Source organism: Symphalangus syndactylus, chromosome 6 (assembly GCF_028878055.3).
Source record: "Symphalangus syndactylus isolate Jambi chromosome 6, NHGRI_mSymSyn1-v2.1_pri, whole genome shotgun sequence".
Taxonomy (NCBI): Eukaryota; Metazoa; Chordata; class Mammalia; order Primates; family Hylobatidae; genus Symphalangus; species Symphalangus syndactylus.
Genome location: NC_072428.2, coordinates 147,788,246 through 147,802,689, shown reverse-complemented (window position 1 = coordinate 147,802,689; position 14,444 = coordinate 147,788,246). Strand labels below are relative to the sequence as shown.

Below are 14,444 nucleotides of genomic sequence, written 5' to 3'. Positions count from 1 at the left end.
TGTTGTCACTGAGTTGTCAGAAGCAAGTTTTAAATAAAAAAAATGTGAAATTACATAAAAGGAGGGCTTGGGGGTTATGGAGGAAAGTGTACTGACAACATTGCAGCCACACTGGACTTTCTCTCCACCTTGGCATTTGTGTTTTCCGTGATGCTCGGTTTTTATTTAACAAACCAGCATTTTCCGGGCGCTCCCGGGGCCTAACAGCCCTCTGGTGACGCCGTGCTCCAAAACCTCACGGGGGCACATGATCAGAACGCATTGCAAGGACGTGTGTGACACCTTCCTGCTCTCTGAAAATGAAACGTCTCGTTCTGTCTTATCTGCTTCCCTTCTCACAGATGGGGTGTTTGGAAGGTGCCAGAAGGTTCCAGCAATGGACTTTTACCGCTACGAGGTGTCGCCCGTGGCCCTGCAGCGCCTGCGCGTGGCCTTGCAGAAGCTCTCCGGCACAGGTAGGGCGGGCGTGGGCCGAGGCTCGGCGGCTGCCGCACTGAGCGACCGCACGGGCTTTGCCTCTCCTCCTGGGTGGTGAGGAGCTGGGATGGACTATCCGCCAGTGTGGTGGTGGAAGGGGCAGGTGGGAGCCGGGCGCTGGGGCTCACTGGTGCTTCCTACTGGGATCGTCCGTTCCTGGGTTTGGAGGAGCCCAGGCCTGCTGCCTCCTGTGTCCGAGGGAGGAGATGCCGGGAGGCTGCAGTGGCCTGCAGCTGGGCCTGGCGCAAGGTAGGCAGGCGTCGGCTGCTTATGTGGGCCTGGCTGGGTCCGGTGCAGGCGTGGCTCGGCCTGGAGAGAATCAGCCTCCCCTGTCACTGTTGTTGTGAAATTTTTGTTGCAGGTGGTCCCTGCAGGGATGATGGGAAAATAATTTTAAAAATCATGATAATTTAAAAATTACATATGGCAACATGGTAGGACCAGGGAATTCCCAGAGCACCGGTCCACTGCTGCCGTTCTTTGACAGTGAAGTGAGGTCTCTTGGTCAGAAGCAGTGCTGTGTGGACACCATGGTGATGGATAAGGCGTTCTGAGTCCACGGATGGTAGTTATGGCAGGAGCACTGTGCGTAGAGAAGCGACATCCACATCTGGAGTAAGCCTCTAGTCCAGCAAGGACCATTCCCCGCCCCTTCCACAGGGAAAGCTGCCTGCGGAACCACCTGCCCCCTGGCGGCTGGCTGATCACCTCGGGGAATGGTGTCATGTTGGGGACTCAGGGTTGGTTTTTGTGGTGGCCGACTGGGGACTCAGGGGTGGCCACAGCAGGGCTGGCCTTGGTGAGTGGGAGCCCAGGCGTCACCTCCAACTCTGCCACCGCGGCCACTTTGTTCATGGGCCCACAGGGCAACGGCAGGGTGGCTGGGTAAAGAGGCTGACTGGTGTCCACAGAACAGGTCACCCTATCCACTTTGTTATTAAAATCCTCCTCTGCTGAGGTCACTCTTTGGAGAACATTCACACGGGACATTCATATCGTAGTACTTCATACCACTTCATAGACGTCTATCTAATATGTGTCTTCCCCAGTTGCCCTTGTCAACAATGTTTCCAGTCATATTCTCTCCGAGTCCCTGGCCCTCCAGCCAAGCCATTGGCCACAGCCCATTAATTCATAAGTAATCACGCACCTGGCCATTTCTCCTTCCAGGCGAAATCACCAGCCGTGTGCACTGCTTGAGGTTCTGCTCACAGGAGGGTTTCCGTTCACCTCCGTCCTTCAGGGGGTCCCGGGTTCACCTCCGTCCTTCAGGGGGTCCCGGGTTCACCTCCGTCCTTCAGGGGGTCCCAGCATGGGCGGTGTGTAGTGCTACATGTGTCTGCTTTTGGGTGGTGCCTGCGCGTTACACAGAACCACCCGCAAACAAAGCCCAAGTCACCTGAGCCCAAGGTCCGTGGGGAACTTTCCACAAAGCCAAACTGCAGGTTGAGAGGGAGAAACGCGTGTGGCGGTGTGAGCCAGGGCGCTGGGCCACTCCCTGATGCACGTTCCAGGCCACACTGGACTCCTGAGCCCTTTCCCCACAAGAGCCTCCAGGGCGGCTTGGGCCCAGCTCCTGCTCCATATGTGCCACTGTCGTTTGGCGATGGGGTGCTGCGCGCAGCCCAGTGCCAGGCTTGGCAGGGCATGTAGATATGGGTATCAATGTAGATGACACAGACTGAAGGCTGCCCATGCAGGGACAAACATGGAGTGAGTCATAATGAAGGAAGGTTGTGTGAATATTCAACTGTGTCACATTTTCTGAGTTTGCTTGTCTTGTGAGCCTTACTCTATGTTTCACCCTTCACTTTTTTATCTTGAGAAGAGGGAAAAAGCCTTATTTAAAGAGCAAACAGATGAGCTTTTGCCACGCTGATGGCTGGACGTGCAAGTGGAGGCCAGGGGTTTTTCAATGAGAATGGGCGTGGCTCTTTCAGAACTTCCCCTGAGCCTAATTTCAACCCGGCTCTAGGTATGTATGTAGCTATCACCACGTGCTGGCAACTGGCACTGAACATCATCACGTTTCTGTGCTATCCTGTGCTGAGATGTGGTGGGGGCAGCGTGCCGGAGTTCACCTGAGCTCCCTTCTCATGGGAGCTAGTGCCATGAGCGCTCTAGGGCCCTGCCTGGGTGGGCGTCCCAGGATGAAATGAAACCAGAGAATGCACAAGACGCTCAGCCTGACAAACTAGAAAAGAACCAAGAAATTTAAGGTGAGTTTCAAAAGGAGAGATAGAAAAATATCTAGTGGCCCCGAATTCCCCAACAGAGATGAGTTTTCTTACCTATGATTTTAAAGCAATAGCCTTTTCTAGTTTGTCTCATACATCCATGAATTCAAATTACATGACAATAATCTAACCAAATAATGGCAAAAGGTAAACCATTTCTCCTAAGGAAAACCATCTCAGAGAAAATTAATATTGTGCTGAGTGTCAGGCTATGTCCACATTCCTGGCACCTGTTCTTGAGGATAAGAGCATCTTTATGGAGACGGAGTCCCAGGCAGCCCCACGTGGAGATGGGGTTCGCAGGTATCCTTGTGTAGAGACAGAGGTCCCAGGCAGCCCTGTGGAGAGACAGGAGTCCCAGGCAGCCCTGCATCTCCAGTCTTGCTCAGGCCCTGGCTGAGCGTCTGCCCAGGTGTATCAGAACTGCCCATGGCCTGGGCAGCTGGCGCCCCCTGCCCAGCTCCATCCCCAGGGGCTCTGTGTCCTGGGCTGTTGGACTCTCTAGACAGTGAAAAGTCATCTTCTGCATTGTGGGGACACAGAATTGCTGACACCTTCCCAGCTGGTTCTGACACAGCTGTGGGGTGTGTCCTGGGCTGGGCATTTCCAGCAAACCCCGGGGATGACCCTGTGGCAGGAGGATGACCCTGTGGCAGGAGGATGACTCTGTAGCAGGAGGCCCCTTTGGTTGCCAGGGCCATTGGTGCATTTAGTCCAGGATGCAAGCTTCTGGAAGGTGGGCGTTCTGTGATGGCACACTTACCAGCACACGAATTCACATGCTCACGTGTAGACACTCCTACAATATACACACACACCTGCACATTCACATGCTCACATGTAGATACCCACACATGCGCACACACACCTGCATACACATTCACATGCTCATGTGTAGATAACCCAACATACACACACCTGCACACTCATTCACATGCTCACGTGTAGATACCACACACTTGCACACACCTGCACACTCATTCATGTGCTCACCTGTAGATAACCACATATGCACACACACCTGCACACTCATTCACATGCTCACATGTAGATACCCCCACAACCTACACACACACCTGCACACTCCTTCATGTGCTCATGTGTAGATACCCACACCTGCACATACATCTGCACACACATTCACATGCTCACATTTAGACACCCCCACAACATGCACACACACACTCATTCACGTGCTCACGTGTAAATGCCCACATACTTGCACACACCTGCACACTCATGTGGTCACTTGTAGATAACCACACACACACGCACACTCATGTACTCATGTGTAGATAACCACATATGCACACACACCTGCACACACACTCACATGCTCACATTTAGACACCCCACAACATGCACACACGCAGCACACTCATTCACGTGCTCATGTATAGATACCCACACTTGCACACACCTGCACACTCATGTGGTCCCCTGTAGATACCTACACGCACACACACCTGCACACTCATTCATGTGCATGTGTACAGGTATCTGTGCATGTGTGTGGGTGTCTACACGTAAGCACATGTGTGCATGTGTGGGTGTCTGCACGTGAGCATGTGAGCAGGTGTGTGTGCATGTGTGTGTATGTCTACATGTTAGCATGTGAATGCATGTACAGGTAAGTGTGCATGTGTCTACATGTGATGGTGTGCATGTGCAGGTGTGTGTATGGGTTTCTACGTGTAAGCACATGAGTGCATGTGCATTGTGTGGGTGTCTACATGTGAGCATGTGAATGAATGTGCAGGTGTGCATGTGTCTACATGTGAGCACATGAGTGCGTGTGCAGGTGTGTGCATGTGTGTGGGTGTCTACATGTAAGCACGTGAGTGCATGTGCTGGTGTGTGTGTGTGGGTGTCTACACGTGAGCACGTGGGTGCATGTGCTGGTGTGTGTGTGGGTGTCTACATGTGAGCACGTGGGTGCATGTGCAGGTGTGTGTGCATGTGTGTGGGTGTCTACACGTGAGTACATGTGTTTGTGTGTGTGTTTACATGTGAGCATGTGAATGTGCATGTGTGTGTGCGTGTGTGTGGGTGTCCACGTGAGCACGTGTATGTGCATATGTGTGTGTCTACACGTGAGCATGTGAATGAGTGTGCAGGTGTGTGCATGTGTGTGGGTGTCTACATGTGAGCATGTGAGTGCATGTGCAAGTGTGGTTGTCTACAGATGAGTACGTGAGTGTGTGTGCAGGTGTGTGTGTGTGTGTGGGTGTCTACAGGTGCAGGTGTGTGGGTGTCTACACATGAGCACGTGCGTGTGCAGGTGTGTGCATGTGTGGGTATCTACACATCAGCGTGTGTGTGCGTGTGTGTGCGTGTGTGTGGGTGTGTACACGTGAGCATGTGCGTATGCAGGTTTTTCAGGATTCCAGAAATGATTCTGTCTTGGTAACTGCACTTGAAACAGAGTTGGTCCTATGCTTCTTCCTGTCATCTTCATCCAGGCCACTTCTTGCAGGTGCAGTTATCGGATTCATTGACAGACAGCTGCTTGCGCGGCCTTCAGAGCCTTCTGCATGAAGGAGGGTAAATGGGAGTTAATTTCACAACCTTCTTCCTCCACGTAGATGTGTACATCACAGAACAAAATACGTTCACTGTGTTTTTACCATTCTTATCTACTACAGGCAGCATTATTTCATGGGCAGACACACTGCTCTCTCATGTATGATTTTTTTAAAAATACATTTCGCTTCTTCTGACAAGCCATTAAAATTCAGCATTGAAATGTCACTCGTTGGCATGCAATTTGCTGTCATGAAAACGACTGTGGGTTCATTTCCTGGCAAGAATCTTCTGACTTATTGAGCTGCATGTCAGAAGGAAAACGCAAAAAAACCAAATATGTGCGTAAAACAGTGTTATCATTCCCTAAAAGAGATGGAAAAGAAATCCCCAAACAATATGGACTGGAACACAGAAATCCAAGGCTGGCCGCACGGGTCCTGGCCAGGATGGCGTCCAGGGAGCTGCTGCTGGGGACGTGCTTGCTGGCACAGGTCAGGGGAGCCGGGCTCTGCTTCCTCCTTGCCCACTCTCTTTGCCTGCGGCCTCCCTGTGCTCACCTGTCTTGTTGTAACGCCCACCCTGGGCCCTTGGAGCTTGGAGGCTTTCCTTCTTGCTGAGAGGAGCTGAGATCCACCCCCCACCCGACCTCCAGGCAGATGTGTGGGGTTGGGGAGGGAGAACGTCTGGCTCACGTCTGGTGAGCACAGGTGGGTGTGTTGGAGTCACGCATGGCGCTCACCCTCCGTGGGACTCGCACTGTGTCCGGCTCAGGGCTCACCCTCTGTGGGATTTGTGCTCTTTCCGGCTCAGGCTGCGCAGGGCAGTGGAGGAGCCTCCCCGGGCAGGCCCAGCGGCTCCTTCCACCCAGCCCCCAGCTCCGGCCGGCCGTTTGTGAGGCCCTCTGCCACTGAGGTGCACCGTTTGCAATTCCTCATTTGCAAGCTCTACCTTCCACAGGAGCCCAGAGCATGAACGCATTCGGCCATGGGCCTCACCACTCTGGAAGGTGCACGGCCTCTTCTCCACTGTCCCATAGTGCGTTCCTCCTTTCCCAGGCCTCACAGAATGGCCTTTTTGTCTGCATCTGCCCAGCATTCCGTTCATGATGGCCGAGCTATTCTCTAGGAGACACTGCTTTGTCTTCCTTTTGATCTCTCAACACAAGCACTTTTAAAAATTCATCCACGGTGAAGGAGGCTTGTTCCAGCACACACCTCAAGACTCTTTCGGCCTCAACGCGTTTCCCAGACCCAAAGCTGCTTCTGCATTTTTAGGAATTTGTCACAGCAGTGCCCCTACTTCCCGGTGCCAATTTTTCTGTTGTTCGAGCTGCTGTCACAAAAATCACATGGCGTGGGCAGCTGAAACAGCAAACATTGATTTCTCACAGCTCTGGAGGCTCCCCCAGATTTGGTGTCTGGTGGGGGGTGGCTTCCTGGTTCATGGGTGGCATCTTCCCCCTGTGTCCTCATGTGGCAGACGGGGCAAGGGAACGCTCTGGGATCTCCTTCGTATGGACACTAATCCCACCTGCATGGGTGCCGTCTTCATGACCTAATTACCCCCAAAGCCTTCACCTCCTAATGCTGTCACACTGGGGATCAGAATTCCAGCATGTACGTTTGGGGAGGATGTCAACATTCAGTCTGTATCATAGCATGTGTATCCTATGACCGTAGTGTATCTCATTGGTTAGTTTTTATATTTGAACTAATCTTATATTCCTGGGATATTCCTTACTTGACCATGCTGTATAATTCTTTGTATATGTTTCTGGATTTAGTATCTTAGTGTTTTGTTGAGAATTTTTATGTCCGTATTTATAAAGGATATCTCTTAATCTTTTGATATCTTTGGTTTTGGTATTATAGTAATACATAACTTGTCAAATGCATTAGTCAGGGTTCTCTAGAAGGACAGAACTAATAGGATAGATGTGTATATAAAGGGGAGTTTTTTAAGGAGTATTGACTCACACGATCACAGGGTGAGGTCCCACAATAGGCCCTGAGGAGCAAGGAAGCCAGTCTGAGTCCTAATGCTGAAGAACTTGAAGTCCAAGGTTTGAAGGCAGGAAGCATCCCACAGGGGAGAAGTATGTAGGCTGGAAGACTAAACCACTTTTGTGTTCTTCTGCCTGCTTTTGTTCTGGCTGGTGCTGGAAGCTGATTAGATGGTGCCCACCCAGACTGAGGGTCGGTCTGCCTCTCCCAGTCCACTGACTCAAAGGTGAATCTCCTTTGGAAACGCCCTCACAGACACACCCAGGATCAATACTTTGCATCCTTCAATCCAATCAAGTTGACACTCAATATTAACCATCACGTCAAATTAATTGAAGAGTATTCTTTCTTTTTTTTTTTGGAAGACTGTGAAAGAATGGTGTTAATTCTTCCTTAAACATTTGAAGCGAAGCTATTGCAAATGGAAGCCATCTGACCATGGGCTTTTCTTTATGAGGTTTTAAATTACTCAATTTCCTTTATTATAGGCATATTCAAATTTTCTATTTCTTCTTGAGTCAGTTTCAGTAGTTCATGTCTTCATAAGAATTTGTCAATTTCACCTAGATTATCTAATTTTTTGGCATATGATTACTTATAGTATTTCTGTATACTCCTTGTAATTTTTATGTCTGTAAGATCAGTAATAATGTCCTTTCATTCCTGATTATTTTTTGAGTTGCTTTCTTAGTGTTCGCTCAGAAGATTAATATTATTTAATTTTAACACCAAGTTAATTCAAATTAACATTAAGATCTTCATAATAATCTAGTTGAATTAATACCAATTTAATTTTCAAACACTATCATTTCTTCTCTTTCCCTCTGTGCTGTTATTGTCATGAACATTACATCTTTATAGATTGTACGTTTATCAACATGAATTTATAATTATTGCTTTATGCAGGTTTTTTTAAGAAAATTAGGAGAAAATAAATGTTACATACTCAAATATTTGTTCTGTCTTTCATATTTACTAAATAACGACCTTTGCTGGTGCTGTTTATTTCTTTATTTCGATACAACTCACTGTCTAATGTCCTTTCATTTTTGCCTAAAGTACTCCATTTAGAACTTGCTAGGGAAGGGTTGTTAGCAAAAATCTCTTTGTTTTTTGTTTGGGAATGTATTGATTTCTCTTTTAGTTTTGAAGGATAGATTTTCTGAATATAGAATTCTTGGTTGATAGACTTTTTTCTTTTAGGACTTTGAATATATCATTCCACTGCCTCTTGGCCTTTATAGTCTCAGATGAGAAATTAGTTGTTAATATTATTGAGGATCATTGCCTATTTTCTGTTGCTTATCACAGAATATCTGAAACTGGGTAATTTATAAAGAAAAGGAATTTATTTCTTACAGGTATCTGGGCTGAGAAGTTCAAGGTTGAGGGGCAGAATCAGATAAGGGTCTTCTTGCTGTTGGGGACTCTCTGCAGAGTCCTGAGGTGGCACAGGGTATCACATGATGAGGAGGCTGAGCATGCTAGTGTGCTAGCTCAGGTCTCCCTTCCTCTTCTTAGAAAGTCACCAGGTCCCCTCTTGTGATAACCCATTAATTCATTAATTCATGAGTGGATTACTCCATTCATGAGGGCAGAGCCCTCATGACCCAGTTACCTCCTCCCTCCTGATACTGCCAAATTAGGGATTAAACTTCAACATGAGTTTTGGAGGGGACAAATATCTAGTCCATAACATGTGTGACAAGTTGCTTCTCTCTTACTGCTTTCATTAGATTTACTTTGTCTTTGGGTTTTGAAAATCTGATTTTGATGTGTCTAGGTGTGGCTGTCTTAGAGTTTATTCTACTTGGAGTTCATTGAGTGTCTTAGATGTGTAGATTCATGTTTTCTATCTAGTTTTGGGAATTTGGGGTCATTATTTCTTCAAATGTTCATTCTGCCTCATTCTTTCTCTCCTACATCTGGGACTTCCTTTACATGTATCTCAGTACATTGGATGGTCTCTCACAGGTTTCTAATTTTTTATTATTCTTTTTTCTTTCTGTTCCTCAGACTGGATAATTTCAGTTGACCTATCCTGAAGTTTGCTAATTCTTTCGTCTGCTGCTAAGATCTGCCGTTGAGCTGCTGTACTGAGTTTTTCAATTATTTTTGAAATGTAATTTCTGTCTCTTTATTCATATTCTCTATTTGATGAGACACTATTTTCTTACTTTTATTTAGCTCTTTGGACATTGTTCTTATAGTTTTTGGAGCACATTAAAAATAGCTCATTCAGTCTGGGCACGGTGGCTCATGCCTATAATCCCAGCACTTTGGGAGGCTGAGGCGGGTGGATCACTTGAGGTTCAGGAGTTCAAGACTAGTCTGCCCAACATGGTGAAACCCCATCTCTACTAAAAATACAAAAATTAGCTGGGCATGGTGGTGCATGCCTGTAATCCCAGCTACTTGGGAGGCTGAGGCAGGGGAATCAATTGAACTTGGGAGGCAGAGGTTGCAGTAGGCTGGGATCACACCACTGCACTCCAGCCTGGGTGACAGAGCAAGACTCTGTCTCAAAAAAAAAAAAAAAATAGCTCTTTTAAAATCTTTGTCTTGTAAGCCATTTGGCTTCCCCAAGGACAGCTTCTATTGTTTTCCTATGGAAGAGGCACATTTGCATGTTTCTTTGAATGCCTCAAAAATTTTTAGGAAAATTTGATATTTTAAATAATATAGTGTGGCAACTCTGAAAACCAGAACTTCCCTCTCCTTAGGTGGTGGTGGTGTTGTTTATTGTTGTTTGCTTGCTTAGTGACTATTCTGAACTAATTCTGTAAAGTTTGTGTTTTTTCGTCATGTGTGGCCACCAAGTCTCTGCTCAGTTTGGTTAGTGGTCAGATGATGACCAGACAGATTGCCTTAAATTCCTAGAAACAAGCCTCAGTCTCTGCTGAGGGTTCTGTGTGAGTGTGGGGCATACCTTCAGCCGTCAGACAGGCAGTTCACAGCTCTGTTGTAGCCTTCACTTCTTGCTGGCCCAGAGCCTCTACATCAGCCAGGGTCACGTGAGAGCTTAGAGCCTCATGTCTTTCCTGAGTGTGCACAGCCTGGGCAGGCACACAGCCCTCCATGTGTAGTGGCCATCCATAATCCAAGGATCATGTCAGAGCTTTGCAAAGCCCCTGTACACATCTCATTTTCCAGCTTTTCCTTCAAGCTTTCTGGTTAGCCTATTGTTTGTCCCAACCATTAGCCTCTACCTCCGGTGGCTGGTAAGTAAAACATTGTCTCTAAATGTTTTCAACAAATGCCCCCAGGGAAAAGACTTTTCACATATGTGAGCTTTGAGTTGGATGAAATAAAGACAGCCTTTCCAGTGGGTCCTCCAGGGAACAACCAGACAGGTCAAGTAGTGACAATTCTCTGGGAATGGGGTTTTGAAGGCACTCTAACCCCACCCTGTGCTTTCTGGTGGCTTCTAGGCTGTTGGTTTTTACTGCCATTGTAGGCTGCTCATTTTCAAGCCTGTGGCAGAGCTGAGGAGAGGGAGCTTGGAAATAGGGTGAGTTAAGATGCCAGGAAGTTCGCTGTTCTTGCTGAGATTCAGACATTTCTTTCTTTCTTTCTTTCTTTCTTTCTTTCTTTTTTTTTTTTTTTTTTTTTAGTAAATTGCTCTGATTTCTGCCAGCCTTTAGTTAATTTCCAGAGTTCTGTAAAGGTTGATTCTGATATTTTTGGGTGGTTTTCTCATTGCTTTTATGAAGGAGAGAACGTTTAAGGTTCTTTGCCATTTTCACTGATGTCTACAGCTACTTCCTAAGGCTGCATTTCTCTGGTCCTGTCCTCAACGTTCATCTGGACATCACCTTGGGGATCACTAGCTGGGGACAGCTTCACTTGGGTTTGATTTAAGTGTGATCTTGGTTTGTTGATTTCCTCGTCTAGTTGCTCCATCTGTTTTATGTGGGAATTGGGAAATACCCAAAAACAATGCTGCCATGGCCACATCCATCTTTTTTTCTCTTTCTCTCTCCACCTCCCTCCCCCCCCACTCTCTCCCTTCCTCCCTCTCTCGCTCTATCTTTAGCTCTATGTTTTGTCTAATATAAAAATGAATCCCTATTTTTTCTGTTGTCCTTTCCTTGTTAAAAATATCTATTGGGTTCCTCTGCCCTGAAGGGAAGAAGCCATTCTTGGCTTCAGAGTATAAACCAAAAATAAAATTCTAAGTCCCCCAACCAGCTGAATGGACCTCTCCTCTCAGCCAAGGGCATTCTAAAATAAACCTGAAACGCTAGTTCAGGCCATGATGGGAAGGGGTATTTGGACACACCTTATTCTACCCTCCTCCCTTGGTGTCTAGGCACAGCTGACCAGTGTTAACATTGAAACAGAGGCATGAAGACTGACAAAGCAGACCCTTTGCAGCTATAAGGTACCAACATGGCAGATCACAGGCCCTGAAAGAAATGGAAGTATTTTACCCCAAAATATATTTCTGTGATATATTTAAATGGCTTGCAAAGCTGTCTCCCCTGCGAAATGTCTACATTCTGTAGAGAATCCCTTTTCCTTTCCAGGTCTTTTCCCTGATCCAAGAGGGAATTAACTAAGAGTGGCACCTTTTCAAGTCTGATAAACATTGACCATCTATTCTCTCTGAAGCCTGCAACCTGGAGGTTTCATCTGCATAATAAATACCTTGGTTTCCACAGCCCCTTATCTTAACCCAGACACTCCTTTCTACCGATTCCAGGTCCTTAGATAAACTCAACCAATTGCCATTCAGAAATCTTTGAATTCATCTATGCCCAGGAAGACCCTGCTTAGTGTTTTCCGGTCTTTCTGGACCAAGCTTGTGTACACCTTAGTGTATTGATGGATGTCTTATGCCTCCCTAGCATGTAGAAATCCAAGCCTGTGTACACCTTAGTGTATTGACGGATGTCTTATGCCTCCCTAGCATGTAGAAATCCAAGCCTGTGTACCTCTTAGTGTATTGGCGGATGTCTTATGCCTCCCTGACATGTAGAAATCCAAGCCTGTGTACATCTTAGTGTATTGGCGGATGCCTTATGCCTCCCTAGCATGTAGAAATCCAAGCCTGTGTACATCTTAGTGTATTGGCGGATGCCTTATGCCTCCCTAGCATGTAGAAATCCAAGCCTGTGTACATCTTAGTGTATTGGCGGATGTCTTATGCCTCCCTAGCATGTAGAAATCCAAGCCTGTGTACCTCTTAGTGTATTGGCGGATGTCTTATGCCTCCCTGACATGTAGAAATCCAAGCCTGTGTACATCTTAGTGTATTGGCGGATGCCTTATGCCTCCCTAGCATGTAGAAATCCAAGCCTGTGTACATCTTAGTGTATTGGCGGATGCCTTATGCCTCCCTAGCATGTAGAAATCCAAGCCTGTGTACATCTTAGTGTATTGGCGGATGCCTTATGCCTCCCTAGCATGTAGAAATCCAAGCCTGTGTACATCTTAGTGTATTGGCGGATGTCTTATGCCTCCCTAGCATGTAGAAATCCAAGCCTGTGTACATCTTAGTGTATTGGCGGATGCCTTATGCCTCCCTAGCATGTAGAAATCCAAGCCTGTGTACATCTTAGTGTATTGGCGGATGCCTTATGCCTCCCTAGCATGTAGAAATCCAAGCCTGTGTACATCTTAGTGTATTGGCGGATGCCTTATGCCTCCCTAGCATGTAGAAATCCAAGCCTGTGTACATCTTAGTGTATTGGCGGATGCCTTATGCCTCCCTAGCATGTAGAAATCCAAGCCTGTGTACATCTTAGTGTATTGGCGGATGTCTTATGCCTCCCTAGCATGTAGAAATCCAAGCTGAAGCCCATCCACCTTGGGCACATGATCTCAGGCTCTCCTGGGGCTGTGGCCTGGGCCATTGGTCACTCACATTTGGCTCAGAATACATTTCTTCAAATAGTTTTCAGAGTTTGACCCTCTTCATCAACAAGAACAGTAGTTGTCAGCCCTGACATTATATTAAAGTAAATCGGGAGCCTCAGAAACCGTGATGTCTGGGGCCTTACCCTTCAGAGATTCTAAATTGATTTGTCTCATATGGGGCCTGCCATCAGCATCTCCTAACAATTCTCCAGGTGATTTCAGTGTCTTCATCTTTATTTTTTTCCAGAATAAAATGGGACTAACACTCTCTGAAGCTTGTTTTATATACCAACAATATGAATGGCTTTCTTCTTATTCCTGTCTTAAATTTTTATCTGGCTGTCTTAAGGTTTACACATTGCAAGCTTAATGATATTTTAATCCTGTATGGTAAATTAGTATAATATATTTTGTTAAAATTTTCATAGAATAATGGAGAAGAGGATACTGGATCTAGTATAGAGCAGTAAAATTTTAAAAGTAGTTTTAACTTACAGGGTTCTACTGGTGCTTTCCTTTTGCTGTAGGGAAGTTACATCTCTTTATTTAGCAGATTAAAGCACAGAGGGATTACAGGGTGTTCCCAGGGTCCTTCGGCTGGTGTGGAGTGGAGAGTGGAATTCCAAACTCCCAGCAGGAGAGTGCGGAGCAGTGATTTTTAAAATTTTGATCTCAGGACCACATCCTATTATTGAAAATTACTGAAGACTCCAAAGAATTTCTGTTTTTTTTTTTTTTGGTGGGTTAGTGCGATCCACATTTGTTACCTTAGAAATTAAAATGGGCAACACTTTAGAAAAGCTCTTTATTAATTCACTTAAAAATAAATCATAAAATTATTTCATTATAAACATAGTAGCTATAGTTTCCAAAACATAAAAAAGTGCTGAGTGTGGCATTTTTGTTTTACATTTTTACATTCTTGTTTCAGACTTTTGCAATTCTCATTGTTTCATTTAACAGAAAACACCTGGATTCTCATCTCTGCCTCCCACTCATTCTGTGTCATTTCCTGCCACATAGCCTCTGGACTGTTCCAAGTTCTCTCATGAAAGAGTACACGTGAGAAAGGCAAAGTACGTCTTAGTATTTTATGAAAATAGTTTTGGCCCCATGGACCACTTGAAAGAGCCTGGGGGCCTCTTACAGTTGCAGGCTGTGCTCTGAGCATTGATTGTGGAGAGACAACAGGGTGGCCTTGGAGTCCAGATGGAGTTTAAGTTCCAGCTGCGGCACGTGTGAGTCGTGCCATCTTGGGCACATCACGTAACTGCCCTGTTTTCGTTCTTTATCATGAAATGAGGGTGGTCTTACATGCCTTAGGTTGAATGTGCTGGGA

At 46.4% G+C, this 14,444-nt stretch overlaps 1 protein-coding gene across 5 annotated transcripts in view; it reads left to right on the top strand.

Moving 5' to 3' along the window:
- PTPRN2 (protein tyrosine phosphatase receptor type N2) overlaps positions 1-14,444 on the top strand; it is a 987,645-nt gene that overhangs the window by 241,299 nt on the left and 731,902 nt on the right. For all 5 annotated transcript variants that reach the window (XM_055269741.1, XM_055269742.1, XM_055269740.1 and 2 more), the window contains one exon: positions 342-455. In XM_055269741.1, coding sequence (XP_055125716.1) covers positions 342-455 — 114 coding nt within the window. The remainder of the gene's footprint in view (positions 1-341; positions 456-14,444) is intronic.